The sequence below is a fragment of the Amblyomma mixtum genome, chromosome 1, assembly GCF_055824585.1.
Source record: "Amblyomma mixtum isolate Tamu chromosome 1, ASM5582458v1, whole genome shotgun sequence".
Taxonomy (NCBI): Eukaryota; Metazoa; Arthropoda; class Arachnida; order Ixodida; family Ixodidae; genus Amblyomma; species Amblyomma mixtum.
In genome coordinates this window covers 248,484,049-248,505,991 of record NC_143012.1, presented here as the reverse complement: position 1 = coordinate 248,505,991, position 21,943 = coordinate 248,484,049, and the positions used below count along the sequence as shown (strand labels likewise).

The 21,943-nt window shown below is 46.6% G+C and overlaps 1 protein-coding gene across 1 annotated transcript in view; it reads left to right on the top strand.

Moving 5' to 3' along the window:
- The first annotated feature begins 1,033 nt into the window (after positions 1-1,033).
- LOC149371446 (transient receptor potential-gamma protein-like) overlaps positions 1,034-21,943 on the top strand; it is a 61,608-nt gene continuing 40,698 nt past the window's right edge. Inside the window, exons 1-3 of the mRNA XM_089565679.1 lie at positions 1,034-1,174; positions 15,452-15,742; positions 16,445-16,685. Of these exons, the coding sequence (XP_089421805.1) occupies positions 15,501-15,742; positions 16,445-16,685 (483 nt within the window). The 5' untranslated portion in view covers positions 1,034-1,174; positions 15,452-15,500. The remainder of the gene's footprint in view (positions 1,175-15,451; positions 15,743-16,444; positions 16,686-21,943) is intronic.

Sequence of the window (21,943 nt, the reverse complement as noted above, 5' to 3'; positions counted from 1 at the left end):
TTTTTTAATTTGATTCCTTCTTAACTTCGGCTATAAAAGGATTAAAAGCAATTCGGTCAACTGCAGGAACAAACGCAAAAACAACTTTTATGCGCAAGTGCAATTACAATCCCTACAGACAGCATGCTATCAAGGGATCACAACAACCAGCATCAGCGGACCATGTCCTCCACGGGGCAAGGCGCCATCATACATGCGCTTAATTGTCGTGATGAAGCTTCCGTGCAGGGGTTTTCCCATTACGTGAAGTTTCCAGAATCCTGTGCAGCGACACAACATTTCGTGAAATACGTCTCCTGAAAGCAGCCTAGATTGGGGAAGGCCAAAAAGGCAACGACGCATGCGCTCCCTGATCCATCTGCGCACTGCTTTACAATCATGAAAGAGTAACTGTCCCTCATTTCTACCGTAATGTTAGCGATGTTCATCCAACTTTCTACATTTTATCGAGGCCACCTCAATAGCGTCAAGAAATAATTGCCTTGTGTTGTAATCATTAGAAGAACATTGAAGGCTAATCAAAGTTGCTGTACATAGATTGACTACTTCGCTCTAATGACAAAGAAGCTACTACATTCACTACAACGGAGCCTTTTATGTCGTAGAGAGGACCAAGAATGAAATGCGGGTATTACTAATTGACACACGCCGTTTCCACAAACTAACTGCGGTTACCTCAATGCCTCTGCACTTTTTTCGAGTTCCTCAGGCTAGACCACCGTGCTATTCTTTTCCAGTCGGCGTTCGCGAAGTCGTTTTCATCACTGACGTCACAAGTTTGAATTGAATGGCGGGAAGAACAGCGATCGATTTTTTTTATTTAATATTTCCTCAGCAATAAATGCGTGCTTTTCTGCCGAATGATCATCAACATAGCCGCAAAGGCAAAGTAATCGATATTTACTAAGATATCGGTTTTTTGTGAGCAGAGCACATGCAAGTATCCGCCAGCTACAGTATGGCATCACTTCTACGCTTCGCAGGCTTCCTGGCAGGGCCAGAGGGGCGGCATCGGAGGAGAGTCGTGCGGGCGCAGTGTTGTTGCCACACATGGACCGCGCTGACGAGGCTGCCCACGCGGTGAACGCTGCCAGCGCCGAACGGAGCGCCGCGCCCAGACGGCCAACACGTCGCCGCGAGACGGCGCTACCCCTGCGCTCCAGCTGCCGTCCAGGTAACCGCGCTTTTAAACTGTAATCAAATCCGATCATGAGTTATTCAGCATCCGCAAGTACAGAATTTTTTTTGCTGTTAAACACAAGCACTGAGTAACAGCCAGTTGCCCACGCAGACAGGTGAATTATTCAATATTCCCAACTATCCTGGACATCGTTATTCAATGGGGATATATTCATTTATAATTCAAGAAAACTATACATGCCGTGACGAACTGCGCGGACATGTCAATAGAGATGGTCTGATCTTTCTTGGCACTGCAAAGTACTAAATATAAAATGGTTCCTGAGACTGCACCAACTAGACCCAGCGTGAGGTATTCCGGACGTTAAAAATTAGTGCAAACAGTATGTTCAAAATCATGTGTGTGGCATGTGATGGTATCCGCGCAAACTAGCAGCGTTGGTCCACAATATCGGCTCTTGGTGCATACCGTATTCCTAAACAACACAAAAACGCACTGATGCATGCAGAAAAAAAAATGGAGGAGACAATCCACCTTAACGATATGACGCGATAGCGCAATTGGTTAATTGCCATATATGCAGATACTTCACTACTTTACATCCATCCATCCCGGCGAGTCCTAATACCTCTCCTGGCGTGGTGGTGCAATGGTTAAGCAATAAGCCATTGCCCTGCGCTGGCAGGTGCTACCACCGATAGTCTTTTGGCTACCCAGGGGGTTTTTCCCAAGCGGAGAACCATTAATTTAACTGCTACCTGCCAGGGTGGGCAGTTTGCTCATAATTCGGTGGGCATGTTGTCATGACGCCCCAAGGTCACGTGACCTAGGTTGCCCACCTGCCTCCTAAGTTACTCTCTGGGTACCACCTGCCAGAGCCATGCCCGTCATTTTTCGCTCACAACGCCGACTACTCGGACACCGGTTTATTTGTGGGTAACAATGCCTTTAACGCTCTCAAGTTAATATATAGGTATGCATAGGATATGGCACAACCTACGTGTTGAAGGTACAACCTGCGGGCGCGAAAGCGTCCAGAGGCTGCTCTTAATAAGCAAGAAAATATTCGCTCATGTGTAGAGCATGCTGCCGCGGATAGACGCTATGCTTCTCTCACTCCAAGGGAACAAGCTTGCCCATACTGCATCAGCTGTGCGCTCTGTAGGAGAAATGGGTATCACTTGAAGTTCTCAAGCATCTGTCCACCAATGATAACGCTTGCGCTCGAGTACTGCAATGTAGGTACGAGCACGGTGCTTGGAAACGATAATCTGCAGTCAGATACTGCTTGTTAGGCTGCACAGCCTAAACACAACGCCCTAAACAACATGCTTAGACCGCTAAGTGTCCCAGTTTGTGATACTGCAGAAGGAGTCTGAAGGAGTAAATGAGCCATGAAGGAAGCACAATAATGCAAAAAGGCGCTCAGATTCGGAATGCTCCATAAGAACATAGCCAAAATTGCGCGGATTTCTTTTTTTTTTTCACTTTTTTTAGCTTCGGAAGAGTTGTTCACATGCTGGCAGTAGCCGCAACATCTTTCATGGTATAAGACGTCAGGGAGCTTGCAGAATGCCGGGGAGAAGCAGATGTGTGCGAGCAGAAAAATGAAGATTAGAGAAAGAAAAAGAGAGAAAGAGGATGAAGGATGGGGAGCAGCACGCTTGCCAAGATGACGGGCAGCACGCCAGCGGTTTCGCGAAATGTGACGTCACGCCCTTTCCTGCATCTTTATTTTATTCGGGAAACGTGCGCACTTCATCTATTCTATACAAGAGCAGCACCTATTTCGACCAAAACTTGTGTGCAGGAGGTATGGTATTCACTACCAGGCACATGAAGATTATGATAGTCTTGAACAATGAGAAAATGCCGAAAAGAAACCGCCAAACACAACCATTACTGATTATTGAAGGACGCAGATCATTCAAAGCGGTTTAACGGCTTACATGACGTGCGGAAGTCAGACCTTTTGTTATGCGCAAAAAATGGTGAAGCTATCCTGAACGTGTTAGCGCGCGCACTCTGAAGCGCGATATTCACACAGGCATATCTTCACGTAAGCAAAATTGTCTCTCTCTCTCTTTTTTATTGCTCTCGTTATGCACACTTTTCTCATAATTCTATTTTTCAGGGCAGCCTGAAGGGGCCAGGTATTCGGCATTTCGAAGCCCCGCGCATTTTCTTCTCTTTCTAACAGCAGTACTAATCATAAGCAGCTTACGCAGGAAACTTGCTTCTTTATCGGGCCTCATAATGCGGATATACTTTCAAGAAACAGAGCCGCGCCTCTGCTTTCGCAGGAATTCGCTCTGCTTTCTAGCTTGGTTTACTTGACGTGTACATTTTCAGCAACCATAAGAACGCTGCGAGCTAGAAGGATCTCCTGACGTAGAGAAGGGCCCCTGATTAATTTCCAACATGTTTTTTTTTTTTTTTACGTGAGTCACAAACTCACTCCGCTGGCGTTTTGCAGCACTGTATACATCCAAATGCGAACCGTCGCGTCAGGAATCGCAGGAATCGCAGGTATAGAACCCGGGGTCTTGTGCTCAGCAGCAGAACGCCATCACCTTTGCGTTATACCACAGAAGGCAAAGACATCGCTAAAAGCGGATCATTTCGGCAGGATAAATTAAAATATACTGGGTGTCACCGCTGCATACTTCGGTAAAAGTACGTTAATAAACCGCTGTTCTTCAAGGCAACACTGAAGGGCTATGAGGGAAATAGAATGCGTCAATAAATAAAAAAAATGCTATTTCCCTAACATGTCTTACTGTCTTTTCCACTAAGCTGTTTTAATCAAGCGAGGTTATGCAATATAACGGTCGAGCCCGGACAAATCAGTGTCACCTTACCGTGAGAAGGTCGAACAAAGATGCATCAATTACTACATTCCTAGAATGGGCCTTATGCAGAACTGATTAAACTGTCAGCGCGTAATAACTTACCCGAGAAGAGAAGACCGAGGGAGAATTCACGCCCTCTATCAACGCCTGTCCGGTCCTCAATTAATGCCATTTTCGGGCACCCGATTTCAACCTAAACGAGGCTCCTAATTAAAGGTGTGCGTGGAGCTCCGGGGGAAAATTCATTACGCGAAACGCATTCCCGCGTTTATGCTTTCCAAAACACGCCTCAGCTTAAGCAACCCTTTTTTTCTCTCGCTGTCTTTTTCAAATTTTATCTGTTCTGAAGTGGGCTGTGCAATTCTCGCGAACCCATTTGCAGACGCGAGAAGATCATTTCACACATGATGCGATCTGTACTTGCATGCAACATTTAGGTGCGCTGTGCCGAGCGCGGAGAAGCAATCAGTGGATCTTTAGTTCGTTCTTTTTTTTTTTTTTTTGAAGTTGGAAGAGTTATCTGACTCGCTCAGGAGTGATAATACGTGCATGAGAAAACGGGTCGTTTCGCAGGAAATGACCGATTATCAGAGCAGTGTTTTTGTCCGCTTTACATCTTTCTCGTGGCAAACCTAGCGGTGTTTTGAGATGTTTTAACGCCGAGTCTAGAGTCGCAGCCCTCGCTGAACAATGCGGAACCCTCTCTTTGTTGTTGTCGGCAAAACAATAAGTGCGCAGTCCAGCGTTAAATCTTTAAAACGTGGTAGGAAATTAGCGAGAGTAAGGGGCTAAAGACATGGCCTCAAAACTACGCGCCCCAAGGAAAGACCTGTGTCAGCTCGCTCGGCTAATAACGCTGATCAAGTAACGGGTCACTTAACTAGCTTGCCTTGCACAATTAATAAAGCCGGAACAATTAGCGAGTTGCCCGCTACATCGCTGCGACTTTGTTTTCGTTAAGGTTGCTTGTTTATATCGCTTCAGCAGTTAAAAGGTTGCTTGGCTTTCAAACAGATACCGATCAAATAAGGGACAAAAGTTAAAGGCAGGCAGCTCCTTAGTGGTAACCGCCCGCATGGTGAATGACGATAAAGCATTGCAAAGAATGAACTTACATATATGGGCAACGCGCGAACGTACGAGCCCGCAAAATGTCACCAGAAGCGCTCTCATGGTTGCTTACATGAGATAAAGGAGCACCACGTCGACGTCTATTGGAATCGATTGCGCCTCAGATAATTAGCTATTACTCGTGGCAACCTTTCTTTGACCCGCTGTAATGCTCATACGGTACATCCACTTGCGTTTTTTTTTTTTTTGCGAAACAAAAAACTGTTGCAGCTCTAAGCTTGTCATCGTAATCAGTCGTTATCGATGGCCATCTTCTTTGAAAAGAGACATATGAAGAACAAAGGGGCATATATTTTAAGCTAGTAGTTAAAATCTTGTTTGGTTGAAAGAATAGTTCTGCGTGACGGCAGGCATTCTTTCTAGTCTAATGTTACAATTAATTTTATTATGACATAACACTTCACACATGGCTAGTCTCAGAGCAACACACGTTAAATGATTGGAAGCATTTTAATGACGAGGGTGGTTCATTAAGCCTTGCCTCCTGGACAAGCTTATTGGGCGCACTTCTACGATGATGGCAAACAAAGTGTATCAGTGGTATAGCCTTTGTCAAAAGTTTAGAGCCCAGGGGGTTTGCTTCAAAGCACTATTGTGGTGCTCGTGTAGCACTCATGGAAGTCCTACGCATCGGAGGGATCAGGACGAAAAATCTTCTTACCTTCAGGAGATTTGGGACGCTGAGCGAGCATTACGAGCAAAGCAGTGAGGCCCAGAAGCAAACCCCCTGGGCTTTAAACTTCTGACAAAGGCTTACATGTGTGTCATTGTTGGCGAGGAGTATGCCGACACATTATGCGCTCCTGGAAAGGACAACATTCCAGGGCTGTATTTGACTCAAGGCTGTTAAATTATATTTCTTACATGAGGAACATTTACAGAATAAAGAAATTTTTATAAAGAAAGTTATTTGTCTATTGGTGACCTCTTGAAGTGTATTCAAGAGCTTGTTTCATACGTACTAATTGTTGCTGCACCGACCTGCCAACCACGAACTCAGCAGACTCATATCGCACGACGACTACACGTGGCACTCACTAATTCCGGGGAAATTTGTGAGGACCAGTGTGAGCCTTCATTTGTGATCTCTCTTTTTTCGATTTGACTCATTGGAAAGCAAACCAAGCAGCTGATAAGGCTTGCGGTTGTTGCTGTTGTTGATCTCTAGCAGCGTTTGCGAGCCGCCTCTTCTTTCAAATTCTCCTTGCTCCTATTCCTTCTTTCTTTAAAAAACAGCTAAAGACGCGCACTGCATTCTCGTTTAAACATTATCTGATCATAAATACTGCACCCCTACCCCTGTATGAAGCCGTGTATTTCGTGTCCACTGCTCGACTTGCTTCACTGGCGACGGCATCCAAGATACGGCATAGCTCTGGATGCGGCACAGTACGATAGAAAGACAAGTTTAAGTAAAGCACTTTCTCAGTGCAACAGTGTTAGAGGAACAAGCTCGCCTTGATAGAAGCTTCAACCCATCCGCGTGCGTAATTACGCAGCCACGTGTAACATCGCGTTGAAGTACACCAATTCGCAGCAAAAAGCTTAGACCTCACTGATTTATGCTGCCTACTCATTAGCATATTCATGTGTTTTTTTATTCGTTCTCCCTGCTTTCTAGAACCTTCTTTCCTCCATATTTCATTCCGACACAAAGACCCCTTTCTTCCATCTCTAACTGTTTTTCTCACACCTCTTTCACACCCTTTTACGCAGCGCTTATCCCAGGGCTTTACGACTACATTTTCCCTCCGAGAAGCAGCCGTAACACTATAGCCGCGCAGCAAGCTAAACATCCTGCTCTTCGCGTGGGGCGTGTTTTGTCTCACGCATTTCGCCAAGCTTGTTTTCCACTGGCCCTGATTACTTCCGTCGCGTTCCAGCGAGCTGTTATTCTTGGCCGCACTGACCTCCTGACCAAAGGCTCCGAGCCCTTGCCGAGGGTTCCGGCCGGGCTGTAACCCGTCCGAAGAAATAACACAGCAGGCCGAAGGCGTCTTCGCCAACGACCACGTGCTCTGAGTACGGCTTTCGCACGCTGCGTTGCGTTTATTTTTCCGCGTCTAGGCATTCGCCGGGGTTCCGCGGGGGTTTCCACAATAGCCTCTGCGTGACTTGGCAATGGGCGGAACAAAAGGCTTCGAACCAGCCTCGAAGCGTTCCTCCGGTGCAACTTCCATTTCCTGTCTTTTTTTGCTCCATCCTCGCATCTTCGCGTAACGAAACAACGCGCCACTGTCGTCCAGCGGATGTTCCGATTTGTGGCCGATGTTGCTCTTAGGTTGTTACCGGTTTCAGGGCCACCACAGGCTTTCGGTAGTACGCTTATTGTATGTCATAGGATTCCCTTCTGATCTCTCTCGCTTTCTCTTCTATATTTCAAGTGAGTAGAAGCGCTTCCTCTTCCTGTAGACGCTTAGAATGCAGCCCTCCTCTCTATTTATTTTGCCTGGCTTGTGCAATAATAATAATAATAATAATTACTTAGCACCCAACAAAAGTGAGTACATAAAATGCAGTATTGTTATAAATTATTGTATGACCAAAATTATGATTAATGATAGTGCATGGTCTGTAATGAACGCCACCTTTCACACGAGAAGAAAATGAGGGAACAAACATTAGCCTCTTTTTTTCTTTTGCCGTTTTATAGCTCGCACCTCTGTGCTAACCATGCCATTGAAAGGGTACGTACTTGCGCGAAGAAGACGGGACACAACAAAGGAACACATACGACATGTACAGAGCGCAACTTCCAACTAGTTTATTTTCGTAGAAGGCAGATACATTTATACCGGCGCTGGGCAGTCACAAGTTTAACAGGCAAATAAACGCGCAGTTCATGTCAGCATACCGCTGCCAAGTGTGCCATCATATAGCAAAACGTCTAAAATTGATAACCTTCACTACAGTAATCAAATACAAGAAAAGGCCATGAACAGACAAAAGGAAAGATGATGCATGAGGTGAACGATGAACGTAGCAAAAGACATCTCTTAGCAAAAGCAGTGTCAAAGTAAATAAAAACAATAAAGCGGTCAATGCGTAAAATCTGCTCATCGTAGCAATAGCAGTGCCAAAAAGTAAGAAACAACTAGAAGCCGAAAGGTCGGTAACGTGGTGGAACCGGTGTAGACAGGCTGATTTTAACGAGACACCAATCGTTCACAGCGTATCGTAGCCTGCCAGAAAGTCCACGGAACCCCATCGCTCGTTCGGCGCGACGCCTAGCCCGTTGGACAAATCACTCGGAGTCTCTAGAAGACCTCTCAACAAACCCGATGCCAAGAACGCCAGTATAGCTTCTGCGTCGAACGGACGGACAGCAAGCCACAAACTCCGTGTTTAACGCGCCCTGGATGTGCGCTGCGTTGATCGCCGCTCACCCCGTGATTCGTGCGTCCCCGCATCGCCCCGCTGCTCCCGAACGAGACGAGCGGGAGGCGCAAAACATCAAGGGGCTTTAGGAGGCGCTAGAGTTCCTTAGCATATACAGCATATATGGTAGCATATACAGTAACTCTAGGAGGCGCTGCCGTCGCGCGCCATCTGTTGTGGCAGTGGCGTACATTGCGTGGAGGAGGTTTTAGTGGGCGCCGTCAGACGGCGCTACGTGCGTGCCAAGCGAAGAGGGGATTTTTCGCTCACGGTCAACGCTGTCGACGATGACACCCGATTTTCTGCACCACGGGGCCCTTAACGCTGTCGCGTTAAAAATCTGTTCGGGGTGTAAGTATCTGGTGAAACCGAGTTTTACGCGAGGACGAGGGGACCTACGTATACCACGCCATGTAGTGCAGGCAAGGGAAGGAAAAAGAGGGGCTATGAAATACATGATGGAAGCCAACAGTCACCAAAACCAGGATCATAGTTGATTTTTTGATTTGTGGTGTTCATCAATTGAATAATAACACGGCAATTGATTTATACATAATTGAATAGAGAGCAGCACAAAAAACAACCGCCTGTCACCAGTGGGATCCGAACCCACTACCTCGAATTTCGCACTGAAAGAGCACCGGACACTAAATTCGAAGGTTGTGAGTTCGGATCCCACCGACGGCAGATGATTGTCTTTTCTCCTGCTTTCGAATCAATTATGCTCAAAATAATTGCCTTATTATTCTCCCATTGGTTAACACCACAAATTGAAAAAAATATATATCCCATGTGCTGCTTTGTTTCGAAGACTGTTGGCGTCCGTCATGTATGCCATATAGTACTGTACCGTGCCATGCCATACCATTTGGACGCGATATTAGGTTTTGTTTGGTTTATAGGGTTTAACGTCTCAAAGGGACTAAGACTATGAAAGACGCCGTAGTGGAGGGCTCCGGAAATTTCGACCACCTGGGGTTCATTAACATGCACTGACATCGCACAGTACACGGGCCTCTAGAATTTCTCCTCCAAAGAAATTCCAGCCGCCGCGGCCGGGATCGAACCCGCGTCTATCGGGTCAGCAGCCGAGCACCATAACCACTGAGCCACCACGGCGGCCACGCGATATTAGTCTCCGCGGCTGGCACGTGTCCAAAGCAATGACGACAGCGCGTTCTGCCTCTTACATAAGCGGAAAAAAAAAGGAATATTGTTTTATGAAATGCCTCGTCCTCTTCGCCATAAAAGTGATCGCTGCGTGAAGACAATCAAGCAAGCAATGCGCGCCGCTTGGGACCGGCTGGCCAGTATGCAAAACACCGCATTGCCTACAGCAGCGGGCGAACGTGATCCGAGTGCGCATTTTTTGCGCAGGCACGTTGCGTGTGTTCTCGGCTCGCATCACGTCCGAGCGACGTTACTAGATGGACGTGACGGGCGTCCTGCCCCCCTCGCTGCTGCAGCCTGTCGGTTCCTGAAAGCTCTGGCGCGCTAAGACGAAAAGCTGGGCGATTCGCGTCGACGTACCCTCCCTTCCTACTTCGCGAAAGCTTCCTTCTGGAATAGCGTTCTTGAGATTGAAGAAGGACGACGATCATCCGCGGAGAAACTTGATTCGACGTTTTTCTTTGTTTCCCCATTTCCTGCAGCGTGTGCGTTCAAAAGAAGGAAGAGCATTGCAACGTTGAAGTGCCAAAGGAAACGATATTTTTATGCGCCATCAAATGGAATAGCCGCCGAATCGGTCTGCGATGTAACAAGCAGTCCTCATCGATAGCAGTCGTTCCAGATTACGGCTGGGAAACTCGCGTGTATAGGCGCTTTCTTCTCCTTCCCGCTGGTGCACAAATGTAAGGTTGCATCCAGATTTCAGGCTGCTGATGTCGATCAGCATCTCGCGTTACGTTGCTAGCGGCGCGTTTTCATGGCGCCTGCAGCAATTTATTTTAGGTTGCATGTTATATTTTTTCTTTTCTTTAGAAGTATATCCTCGTTATTAAACCCTTTCGAAGTTTCAAACTTATACTTCTATTTCAACCAGCCGCACTGTGGAAGCTTGAAGAACAGCACATTTCGTTTACCTTTTGCACATCGAATTGGCAGGGCGAAAGGCGCAACATCGAGGTGCTTATTATGATTGTTTTCCTCTGTTCTTCTATGCAGATGCAAGTACGATATTTTAAAGCAATGAAAACGTCATAAAAATTTGAGTTCCGGGAAAAAACTCTTCGCAGAGATTTTTCTGTTGACGTTAATCGCAATTCGAAGTTTTTTAGGACACTTTTCTCCGCATCTCAGAACTAGAAAGACTAGCTTCTTTGCATTTCAGTGCCATGATGTCACCAGTAATTTGCGCGCTACTTAAACGTATTTAGTAGCAGCAAAGTTATTAAAATATGTTAATAATTCGGACTTCGAGGGCGAGCAGGTTAGCCCTGCTTTACGCGCCAGGTTTTGTATTATTTCTGCCTCTTGTTGCAGAGTATCACCTATCTGACCTTCGCTGCCATTTGTGGTCCGCCAAGTGATGTCATCTGCATAGAATGTGTGTTTAGACCCCGAGAGGGCTGCTAATTCAGCAGGAATTTTTATTAGCGAGTGGTCACAAAGGACGGGCGGTAGGACTGAACCCTGAGGTGTTCATTGAGCTCATAGTGAGATAGAATGGGATTTAATCTCTCCCGCTGCTAGCTCTCCCGTTCTGTTACTCAAAAACGACTTTATGTAATTGAAAGTTCTTTCTTCTGGGTTCATATCCGAGAGGTTCCTTAAGATAGCATCGAGCGTGACGTTACCGAAAGCCTTGTTTAAATCCCAGCCTAATATGGCTTTGGTTCCTCTGCCACGTTACCTAAACGCATATCTCAGGCAATACTAGCCATGCCACTACCTAAGAAAGTGCATCCTGCTCACCACGAGGAGAGAAGGAAAGCCAGCGGCAATGCTGTACGCAGAATGTACAGCCAACATGAACAAGCGGTATATGTAGATTCCACAGAATGCCTACAGAAACAAGCGTTCGCACTAGCGGCGGTCGACACGCAAGACAGACTGAGTCTCCGACACTACTAAAACGAGACCCTCAGAAACTGCAGAAGGGGCGGCTATCGCCCTTGCCATCATTAACACCAACGCTGATACTATACTAAGCGGCTCTAAATTCGCCACACGCAATTATGCAAGGGGCAGAATTTCTCAGGCAGCAATAAACATATCCTCAGGCTGCAATGAACGGGGTTCCCCGAGTGCCCATGTACTCCTTTAAAGAACTTTCGCGCTCCGTTCTTCACTCTTCTTTTTAACCGGCATGTGCAAATACCTTAGGCTCTAAGTGCTCAACTTTTCTCTATAATGCCTTTCAATATTTGATTTAGATTTTCAGAAAGCTGCGCAGAAATGAAGGACATAAATAGTTAAGCAAATTGTGGCGTTTCATGTACGTGTAGCGCAGAAGTAAATTGAATCCGAATTTTCATCTCTCACAGTCGCGTGCAGTCGATCACACTCAGCGTCTTGGCAGAGCCCGGCTTCTTTGCTACGTCGTAACAACTTGGAAACCGTGTTGTCACTTACATCGCAGCTCGGTTGAGCGCTCTCGTGTCGGCTCATGACATGACACCGCCCGAGGCACGTCGTTCTCCGCACAAAAGAAACACTTGCGAGGATTGACCGTCAGTTGCCGTCGTTCTACTCAATTCGGAGTGGCAGCGTCACGTCCCTTGTCAACTCCTCGCTTCCTTCCGGGATCGAGCTGTAATAAATGTAACGCGCTGTCTCTCCACATCCGGCGATACCTAAAAAAAATCTGGGTCAGAGATTTTCGAAATATTTCATTCGCGAAAAAAGATTCCACGGGAATTTCGACAGCTATAAATGTTATTTTGTTGCACATACCGAAAGAGCGAGCATGAAAGGCGCCTCACTTTTTGCACATGCTACTCTAAGACTGATTAAATTTTCATGAAACCCGGGAAGTAAGATAGCGGAAGACAGTTAACTTTTAATGTCGTTCAGGGTATCGGTAAGAATCGATATCTTAGTTTACTTATCGGTGCTAGCCTACGCTGACTAGCTGTATCAACACCACAAACTTTTTCTTCTGCTTTATAATGAATTATCTTTAACACAAATTAAAGAAAAAACATCCCTATGCTTCTTGGTACCGGTGACTGTTGGCTTCATGTATGTCATAACGAGCCCCTCTTTCCCCTTTCCTTATCTGCTCAGTGTATATAAAATATTTTTATTTATTTATCTTTTACCCACAGCGCCATTTGGCATTACAGTGGGGGGGGGGGGTTGATACAGTAACACAGCGCATAAATGCAGGTAAATACAAAAAAAAATATAAAAACAATCCCCTATGCTCCTTTGTTTGAGGATGTTGGCTTCCTTCGTATGCATCAAGTAGTCATGTCGACAGCAAATTTAACAAGCTGCTCATGCGAGCATCTATTACCATCATACTTATTATAATTACAGTATTAAACAAGAAGTGTGAAACCACAAAGCGCACAGTGTCTGCCTGTCTGTCCTGAACAGGGAAAAATAATTCCGGAGTGCATGCCCTAAATATGTGCGCAAGAAAATCTTTCAGACTGTTCGCATTCTCCGGGCTAACAAGTGGCCACAGCGTTTGTATCCCGCGCGAAAGCTCAACTCCTAAATCGGCGTGGATAAGTAGATCACAGCACCCAAATTGGTACAATGTAGAGAGCGCACGCAGTCCAATTCACACAGTCCTTATGACCAGTGCTCACCTGCACAACCGTCTCATTAACGAGTAGTACAAGGCAGTCTTCCAGTTAAGATACACTGCGAAAGCTATGTCATCGTGCATGCACACATCATTTTACCCGAGTAACTTCTCTCCACCAATACTGGCAAAAAATGCCCAAAATTTATACACCAGATACCCGTTATGCAGTACGCTTCTGCGCTGACGGCACCAATGTTTCACCTTTCCATTGCATAATAACCGCCGTAGCGCATTCATACTACTGCTAGTATACAGCTTGAAGAGTATGGCCACAGTAAGCGAGGATGCACCTCCTCAGAAAGGGCAGTGAATCTCTAATTGCTTTTTTCTGGAGTGCGGAGTGGTCGTTAATGAGCGCTCTCTTTTCCTAAGGGGTTCACAAGAAAAGCGGAATGTCAGTGGTCCGTCACCGGCGAGCTTTGATAATACAACACTGTGGAACGATATGTGTTAATATGTGAACACCTTTGGCATCATTATAATTCATCTTGCCGGCCCGCTGTTATTGGTATTAATTTCATGAGGTTACAGAGAGGTCATGGTTCAGCGATTCATAGCTGTACCACCTTTGTCAAACGTTTTGAGTGCAGGGAGTTCGGTTCTAAACCACACCACTCGGCTCGGAGCGTATACCCAGCGTTACAAATCCCCTAGGTAAGAAGATACCAGCGCCTGCCCTTCCAAAGGGCGGGAACTCTAGGAATGTTGCAAAAGCCCCATTACATTGCTTTGAATCAAGCCCCTTCGCTTTCAACTATTGACTAAGGCTGTGCATGCGACAGTCACTCATAAGGCTTCTCCATGATAGCGTTGTCGCAGCCCCACACGCAGGTGAAACACACGTATCATTGAAGCGTGTTCCTCTGTTAATTGTGCTTGTCTGATATAGCACAGGCTCCACGCGTTGCTCGTGTGTCCATGACAGGCGTAATCAACTGCACATGCGCTTGTCGACGTGTTACTGGGTTTATGCCAATTATGAATGTTCCGCTTACTTGTGGCTGTGTTAGCTGTCGTCGGCTGAATGCAACTAATTCTTTTTTTAGCTGTATAGGGAGTAATACCATGCTCCCAGATGTGAGTGCCACGTGTGCCCAAAATGTTAAACAGAAGGCTTTGAACTAGACGCACACCTTCTTCATGCCTAATGGATGGACAGGGTACGCATTCTTTCGAACGGCGTAAACTGAAGCTGCTCGTCGTCCAAGACCGGCGTGGGAGATGAGCTGGGTGTCGTTCAACAAAAAAGGACACAGGCACATCTGAGAGGGTGTTTTGTCTCACCAGACAAAATCCACAGTAGCCACGTGAAGTCGTAAGCAGGTCGTGTTTTTCTCGGCGTCCTATGAGATTTAGCACTCCTGCTCCTGGTCAGACGAGGAAAATAGTTTCCTTTGACCTCGTTTAGAACAACCAGGTGATCTTCCGAAATGGGTGAACTGTTAGGCAAACCTCACCACTTCTTATGACTTCTACTTAAAGGTGCACTGAAGAGGAATCTGAACTCGTCTTTTTGCCGCGGGTACTCAATCTACACGTTCCGAGCATTCCTAGGAACTTCGATTTATAGCCCTGTGTGGCCGGTTTCCCTAATTAAATCGAATTAACGTCCGGCTCCCGCCTCTTTTTTTTTAATTGTCCCCCGTACGGTGGACGGAGTCGACCAACGCGTGGAGTGTCTTTCACCCAGTCCCGTGGCGGCTTGCCGCTCTGCCATCGGCGGAGTAATACGTAGTAGTCCGTAGAAGCAAATAGTCCGCGCGTATTTTTTATTTCTGCGGTCTTATTTTGTGGCTATATAAACTGCGAATGACACTATTTATTCACGGAAACCTAAAAAAACAAAATAAAGCGAAAACAAAGCCTCCACGGCGCTGGCTGAAAGGCACTCCACGCGTTGGTCGACTCCGCCCACCGTACGGGGAGAATTCAAAAAATAAAGGCGGGATCCGGACATTACTTCGATTTAATTAGAGAAATCGGCAACACAGGGCAATAAGTCGCAGTTTCTAAGAATGCTCGGAACGTGTGGATCGAGTTCCCGCGGCAAAAAGACGAGTTCAAATTCCTCTTCAGTGCACCTTTAAGAAGTTAGGCTGGGGCTATCATGGACCGCCGACATTCTCCCCAAATTGCTCAGGGTGGATGGATTGGGTAGTGTAATGTGCCGTTCTGCCCCCTCTGCAGCTCCTCGGCAGTGCCCCGCCGGTGAGCGGCGCCGCTGAGTGGCGGCGGCATGGACCTGGAGGCCGGCGAAGGCGGCGGGCTATGCTGCGACCGGGGCAACTGCTCGCCGCTCGGGGCGGCCGCTCGCTTCTTTGGCGACGCGACCGACGAAGAGCCTCCGGAACCCACCGCACAGCAGCTGCCGCACCCCGTTGGCGACGGAGGCGAAGCCAAGCCCGAGGGCCAGCTCACGCTGGACGAGAAGAAGTTCCTCCTGGCCGTCGAGAGGGGAGACCTCGCCACGGCACGGAGGTAGGTGCTGCAGACCACGAGCCCTATAAGCAACCAGGACTGACTTGAAAATGGTGATGCTAAGTGCCTTCATAGCGCAGGCCCAGAGGAAAGGAGGGTGACCGAGCGTAATCGAGTTTAGGATAAGCGAAATGATGTGCAAGACTGGGATCATAGACGACCCTCTAAGCCACTACTGTTCCTCCTGAGCGGCAGTGAGAATTGGATGTATCATACTGTATCCGGGACTAGAAATGAACAAGGATAATTGTGACTCAGCCCATTACCGACGTTTCGACAAAGAGGCTACTTTGTTAAAGGGCTGACTGAGACAAACACCTCTGCAGAAAGTCGGCCCATATCTAGCTCTCCCATTTCTCGTATCGTTGAACTACACACCGCTATCTCTGCAGGTTCTTTCCGGGCCGGCTTCGCGAAGCTGTTCCAAGCGTGTCCCACATGCTGAAAAGTCTGTGCACGTGCAGTGTATAGGTCGAAGGAACACGAAAGGAAGCATGTATTTCCTACAGTTACTCAGCAAGTAGGAATGAGAGCTTGGTTTCATCCTTCTCGTTCGTGTGTATGTGTGCATTTCTCTAGAAGGAGGGTGCTGTATCAAGGTCGCCGAAGATCTGGAAATAAACCTTAGTCCGAAATAAGCGTTCATTTATACTGTTCGTGCCTGTACGTGCCGACCAGCTTCTTCCGATGATGGCTGCGCAGGTACCTGGAGAGCGCCGATGCTGGCCTGAGCACGCTGAACTGCAACTGCACCGACCCGCTGGGACGGTCAGCGCTGCTCATGGCCATCGACAACGAGAACCTGGAGATGATCGAGCTTCTGCTGCTGCACAACGTGGACACGCGCGACGCCCTGCTGCACGCCATCAGCGAGGAGTACGTGGAGGCTGTCGAGCTTCTTCTCGAGCGAGAAGAATCGACCCGCAAGCCGGGACAGCCCAACGTGAGTCACGCTCGCCACCTACATGCCGGTGCCCTCTAGTCTGTGCCGTACACGAGAGATGCAGCGCAGACGTTCTGCTGTGAGGTCAGAATAGGGTGCAAACAATCATTACTAATCGCAGCGCACATTGCCTCCACGTGTCGAGGTTCTCCTACTTGGGCCACTGGCGGGGTTCATATTTCGACGTGGGCATCGTGCTTTAAGCAGCTGTAGAATTGGTTTTCGAACCACCTCACGGCCCTTCATCTGTGAGAAATATGGGTCTTGTCAAAATGATACAAGTTTATTTGTAGAGTGTTCAAAGGCAGGGTGCTTTAAAATTACAGCGGTGAGATTATGCGTTCGCAAATTACACACAAATTAGCCGCATTTGTAGAAGGTGCGCGGCTCCTTTTATCTCTTACCTATCGGCGTGTTTCTAGGACCTCTGCAGACATCGATCATTTCCACTTGAGGACATGGGTCGTTGTCTTTCGCGCCCTACACTTTACGGGGAAGCTGCGCCAGCTTCTCAATTTCTTTTATTTGGTGCTGCCTGAGGAGTGACCTACACACGGTGTCCCAGCTAAAAGTAACCAAGAATGTCGAACAGAAGTAGTGTTCTAGGCAACTGAAATCAGTGTAGTGGTGTTGAAGATCGCATGGTCTAGTCAGCAGTATTTTAACATGATAGCGTTAAAGGCCTCGTTCACCAGAAAATCCGGTGTCGGCGTTGTCCGGGTCGGCTCTGTGAGGAAAAAATCACTGGCGTGGCTCTGGCAGGGGTCCCCAGAGAGCAACATAGGAGGCAGCTGGGCCACCTAGATCACGTGACCTTGCAACGTCACCGCAACCTGCCCACGGGATAGACAGCAAACTGCCCACCGTGGCAGGTGGCAGTTCACTTTATGATTGGTCGCTCTGGAAGAGCAACCTGGCTTGCACAAGGCCCATCGCTGGAAGCACCTGCCATTGCAGGGTAATGGCACAACTCTTAACAGCTTCACCACTGCACCAGGAGGGGTACGAGGACTCCCAGGGATCTATTAATGTAAAGTAAACAATGACCTTCTGCATATATGTGAATTAACCGACTATGCTCCCGCGTCATACCCTTGAAAGGACCTTAAGTGTCCTCTCCAATTTTTTTAGTACTGAAAAATTAATTTGTTAGTAAAAAACGGTTCGCTAACTTTTTAAGTATTGGTGTCAGGAATAAAGTGTCAATGTGGAAGTTGTAGATCGCCGTGAGAAAGAGCCGGTTGAGATGTTTGCACCAATGCACCATATACTAAGCTTTTTTTTTTCACCAGCCTTAAAAGAATGCCCGCATAATGCAAAAGCCAGCCCGGCAGAGCGCTGGTATTTCACCGTCACAAGGCACACCTCTGAAGACAAAATCCACATTTCTCTGGAGCGCTGTCCTCCATGGGGCTTTTTGTGTGCACTAGGCGAGAGACATGTGCCTGCAGCTGTGACTTGGTAGCTTCTGTATTCCATGGGGTTTTTTTTGAGGCAGGTGAATAAGTTAACCAGATTAACCAGTAAACAGATTAACCTTGAACGTTAAAAAGACTAAGTATATTATTTTTAAGCCACATAACAAAGCCTGTGACACTGAGCTAGTCCTAAATTTTCAAGATACAACTTTGCAGCGCATGACATCAGAAAAATTTTTAGGTGTATGGTTCGAAGAAAACTTGTCGTGGAACACGCATGTTAGCACGCTGGTGATAGAACTAAGTAAAACAGTTGGCTGTCTCTATAAGCATAGAGAACTACTTCCAGTGAGGCTCAAAAAAGCAATATATTTTCCTAACTTCTACTCCCGTCTTTCATATTGCATCTTAGTTTGGGGAGGAACAAATATCCATAATTACAATAAACTGGAGTGACTAGAAAAAAAGATGTTATGAATTCTTGATAACTGTTATGGAAACCCTAGCCAGCTATCTACTGATTCCTAGTTTACTAAAGATAATATGCATAAAGCAGCTAAATTTTATGGCTGCAAACTGTCTCTGTATATGCATAAGCATAAACTTCCAAACGATGCACACCTTTCCTTGCATTCTTACAGCTTACGTACGGAACGAAAACCAGTGCCGCGTACACGAACGAATTATGGCCGGTCCACACTTGACTTTCGCATACCTTCACTTTATAATAAACTTAAAACCCACATTGATTTTACTGCCCGCTTAGCTCATTTAGATACGAATTAACAAATTTTCTTATGAGGCAATGAATATTACTGCAATCCAAATAAATGACACTGATCAATAAGAACTGACACTACTACTCGACCGGCGGACAACTGATTGGTTCTTGATCGATTAACTTTTGTTTGCGTCATAATGTGCTAGCATGTATTGGTTTGTTTCTTTTTAAACGTAATGAAATCTAATATATTATATTGAAATATTATTGTATACCTCTTCAGCTGTTTGTATAAGTTTCATGTTCATATTCATTTTGATATCTGTTGTGTGTGCAATCCTTTAGGAAATGTAAGCACTGCATTTGATCTGGGTACAAGCTTCATGTTAATATTCATTTTTATTGTGCTGTGAGGTCCACTGCGTGATGCTGCCTGTAGGCCCCCAGGGTCCAGTCAAGCTGTCTGTGACAGCTTTTTGCCTGGGGGACCCCCAACTTGTAGGTTGGAAATAAAGTGGATTTGGATTTGGAAAGTTTGCTTGAATGGTATTCTACTGTAAACATTTCAGCCAGCTGTTATTCAAGACGGACGGTCTACAACTTCTGAATTGACTCTTTATTCCTGAAGCCAGTTACTAAAGAGACAACTAATCAGTCTTTGCTAATTAACTTTGGAGAACAAAAAAAAAAGCCTTGCCTAAGCTTATCTCAGCAGCAGTGAGCTGGTTACGCTCGGCTAGGGGGTTCCGTTTTTCTCTTTTAAATCTTTGTTATTTTAACTGAGACACTCGGCATAGCTAACCAATTTACATGATGGAGTCTTTCATATATTGCTACCAAAGTGCGCCAGCATATTCCATTCCACTGCGTTAACCTGCTAACCAAGCTATTGCTATTAGCCTGCGTTGCCTACGTTAGAGTACTCGCGGTTAAATGGCATATCACATGAAGCGAAAAGCATTGTTAACTAAACGAATACTTGCTGCTCAAGTGCGCTGTACTGGCGGCGAGTAAGATGAACCAGTGAAGTGGCGTAAAGAGCGTAAATTTCACAAAGCGCGGTTGAAGCATCCATCCACGTATCCAAGACCTACTACGTACTACCGGTAAAGAGAGCCACTACTGCAGTCAGTGAACTCCTGATTCATACACTGAAAATAAAAAGAAAACGAAATTCGGAATTAAGCTTCAAGGGCCGTCCATTTAAAGTAAATCAACCTTTACATCTTTCTTTTCCTCCCTCTGTCACTCTTGGTTTTTCATCCGTCCCAACATTTAGAGTTAGGGGACGAGTTTCTTTACTACGCCGACGACGAGCCAGCTAACGTTTTACTAAAGTCGTTACGACCTGAGGCTCCAGTCCCTCTGACCTTGAAAGAAACTTCTGAAGTGGTTTAAAATTGTCAGGACGCCTAGAGAGCATGTCTCGGCAGCTGGATAATTCACCTGGGTCTTCTCGCTTCTCCCAAATAGCGACTTGTCTCGCCGCGGCTCCTCCATTTGATGTCCGCTCTGCTAACGGCGCCGCCAGGCTAAAACGAAGCACGTGATCGGCAGCGCAAAGCACCCTTAAGCCACATCGATCGCGCCTTTCCTCAGCCCCAGCAACATGTTGTTTCTCGTCCACGGCCATTTGCAGCGGTGCGGCGGCCTGATCCCCTCAGACGCGCACTTAAAGGCAGCCGACCAACTCCTGCATCTCCGAGCGCGCGTTAAAAGCTTCCGAGGACCACTCGTTTAACCTAATCTTCTCGCTGCCACGCTGTCGGCACTTACTTATCTCAGCGAAGTGGAACTATCGTTCTCTGCGCTTAGATGTAGCGCGCGTGGATTTAATGTCTAAGGGAGCGAGCGCAGTTTCGTTCCTTTGGTTCTTGAGCGAGCTTACCAAGCTGCTAGCTCAATCTGCCTGGCGAAACGACACATGCCTTCCTTGCTGTCCTCTCGAAAATTAGCACCCGAAGTATATTTGTTTGCAACGGCTAGACGGGGAATCCATTAACGCGGCATGCACGATGGCGAACCGTCCTTGACGTATAATTATGAGTTATTACTCTTGTGTGGTTCACTTCCACTCAAGTAATTATGGCTTTCACAACTGGTGAACGAGTGGTTGAAGGCTTTAGGGGTCGGAGAATGCGCTCGTAATTGCGGCAGGTCACGTTGGTGTAATTATGAACGACTCTTACTGACAGTATTTAAGTAGGGAAAGAATCTTTTCCATATCCTTGGTCCTTATTTGTTTTGTATTGTTTTCACTTTTCTCCAAGCAGCAAATACACAAGGTTCAGTTAACTTTCATCGATGAACCAGCTGCAGTAGCCTTCGTACTGTAAGTCAGGATGATTTGAATCCCTCCTCCCCTTTCACACCCCTTACATTTGTACATGGGCGTCCGAAAGGGGCGGGGGGGGGGGGGGGGGGCAAGGGGGGGGAGGCCTGGAATTACAGATATTACAATTACAATTACAGATATTACAATTACAGAATTACAAGATATTATGCATGCACTACTAGAAAACAACTACACACTTGATTAGCACGCTTAGGTGATATTAAGCTATCGGATTTTGCTTATTGAGTTCAATTCCTTGTTCGCTAATAAATTCTAATGTTTGTTCTCCAAGCCCAGCACTAATTTGCTGCTTCTAATTTTTGTTTCATGTGCGCAGTTTTTGTTGCTAACCTCCCGCCTCCCCCATGCCCGGCCATCGGGTGCACCCCCCTGGAAAAAGTTCTGCGGACACCCTTGCCTTTGTACCACTCTCCGCAGAAATAAATCAAGAAAAATGCGCCTTTTTGGTACCATTACGCTACAGCATTGTTTCTATTACATAGCCAGAAGTATGGTTTTATCGAGAAAGATAAGATACAAGAGGAGAGCGGTTCTTGGCTGAGGGAGGACAGAGAGGAAGCAACAGGCTTTGCCCAAATGGGGAGAAGGTGAGAACAAAAGCGTATGGAAGAAAACAGGGAGGCCTTAAACTTTTTTTAAGGTTTACCGAAATCCCGAAAAGGAAGCAAGCACAGCGAGAAAGGGCACATAGTTGAAGAGCGAAACGTGATGCCGTGCCCAGCATAAGGAGGAAATCATACCCAGTCTCATTAGCAGACGTAAC